General features: G+C 71.1%; 1 protein-coding gene across 1 annotated transcript in view; it reads left to right on the top strand.

Moving 5' to 3' along the window:
* FOXI3 (forkhead box I3) overlaps window positions 1-792 on the top strand; it is a 21352-nt gene that overhangs the window by 19266 nt on the left and 1294 nt on the right. Inside the window, exon 3 of the mRNA XM_009289412.1 lies at window positions 7-262. Within this exon, the coding sequence (XP_009287687.1) occupies window positions 7-262 (256 nt within the window). The remainder of the gene's footprint in view (window positions 1-6; window positions 263-792) is intronic.

Raw genomic sequence — 792 nt, 5'->3', positions numbered from 1 at the left:
GCGGAGCTGAGCTGGCTGAGCCTGGCCAGCCAGGAGGAGCTGCTGAAGCTGGTGCGGCCGCCCTACTCCTACTCGGCGCTGATCGCCATGGCCATCCAGAGCGCCCCCGAGAGGAAGCTCACCCTCAGCCACATCTACCAGTACGTGGCCGAGAACTTCCCCTTCTACAAGCGCAGCAAGGCGGGATGGCAGAGCAGCATCCGCCACAACCTCAGCCTCAACGACTGCTTCCGCAAGGTGCCCCGCGACGAGGACGACCCCGGTGAGGCCGCCGCGCCGGGCTGGAGGATGGGGCCGGGGAGCGGCGGGCGGAGAATCCGCGGGGGCGGCGTAACCCCCGGAGAGAGGGAACCACCGTGAGGAGAGCGGGCGACAAGCGGTCCCCTTGTCCGGAGGGTCCCTTGTCCCCTCTAGCCGGGAGCTGTGAGGAGTCCGGGCTCCCTTGTCCCCTCGGGGCCGGTGATGTGAGGAGACCGGGCTCCCTTGTCTCCTCAAGGCGGGCGCTGTGAGGAGTCCGGGTTCCCTTGTCCCCTCCGGGCCGGCGCTGTGAGGAGACCGGGCTCCCTTGTCCCCTCGGGGCCGGCGCTGGGAGGAGACGGGGCTTCCTTGTCCCCTCAGGGCCGGTGACACGAGGAGACCGGGCTCACTTGGCTCCTTGGGTCCAGTGCTGTGACCGTCCCCCCTCGCCCCCCTCGGGCCTGGCGCTGGCCCCCGCGGGAGTTTTGGGCGAGGGGCAGCTGGCCCCAGCCCTCACCCCCTCCCCGAGCTGGCCGGGTGGGCTGAGGCTGGGAG

The sequence above is a fragment of the Aptenodytes forsteri genome, unplaced genomic scaffold, assembly GCF_000699145.1.
Source record: "Aptenodytes forsteri isolate BGI_AS27 unplaced genomic scaffold, ASM69914v1 Scaffold141, whole genome shotgun sequence".
NCBI classification, from domain to species: domain Eukaryota; kingdom Metazoa; phylum Chordata; class Aves; order Sphenisciformes; family Spheniscidae; genus Aptenodytes; species Aptenodytes forsteri.
Note: the sequence above shows the minus strand (reverse complement) of the source record. Positions and strands in the feature narration are given on the sequence as shown.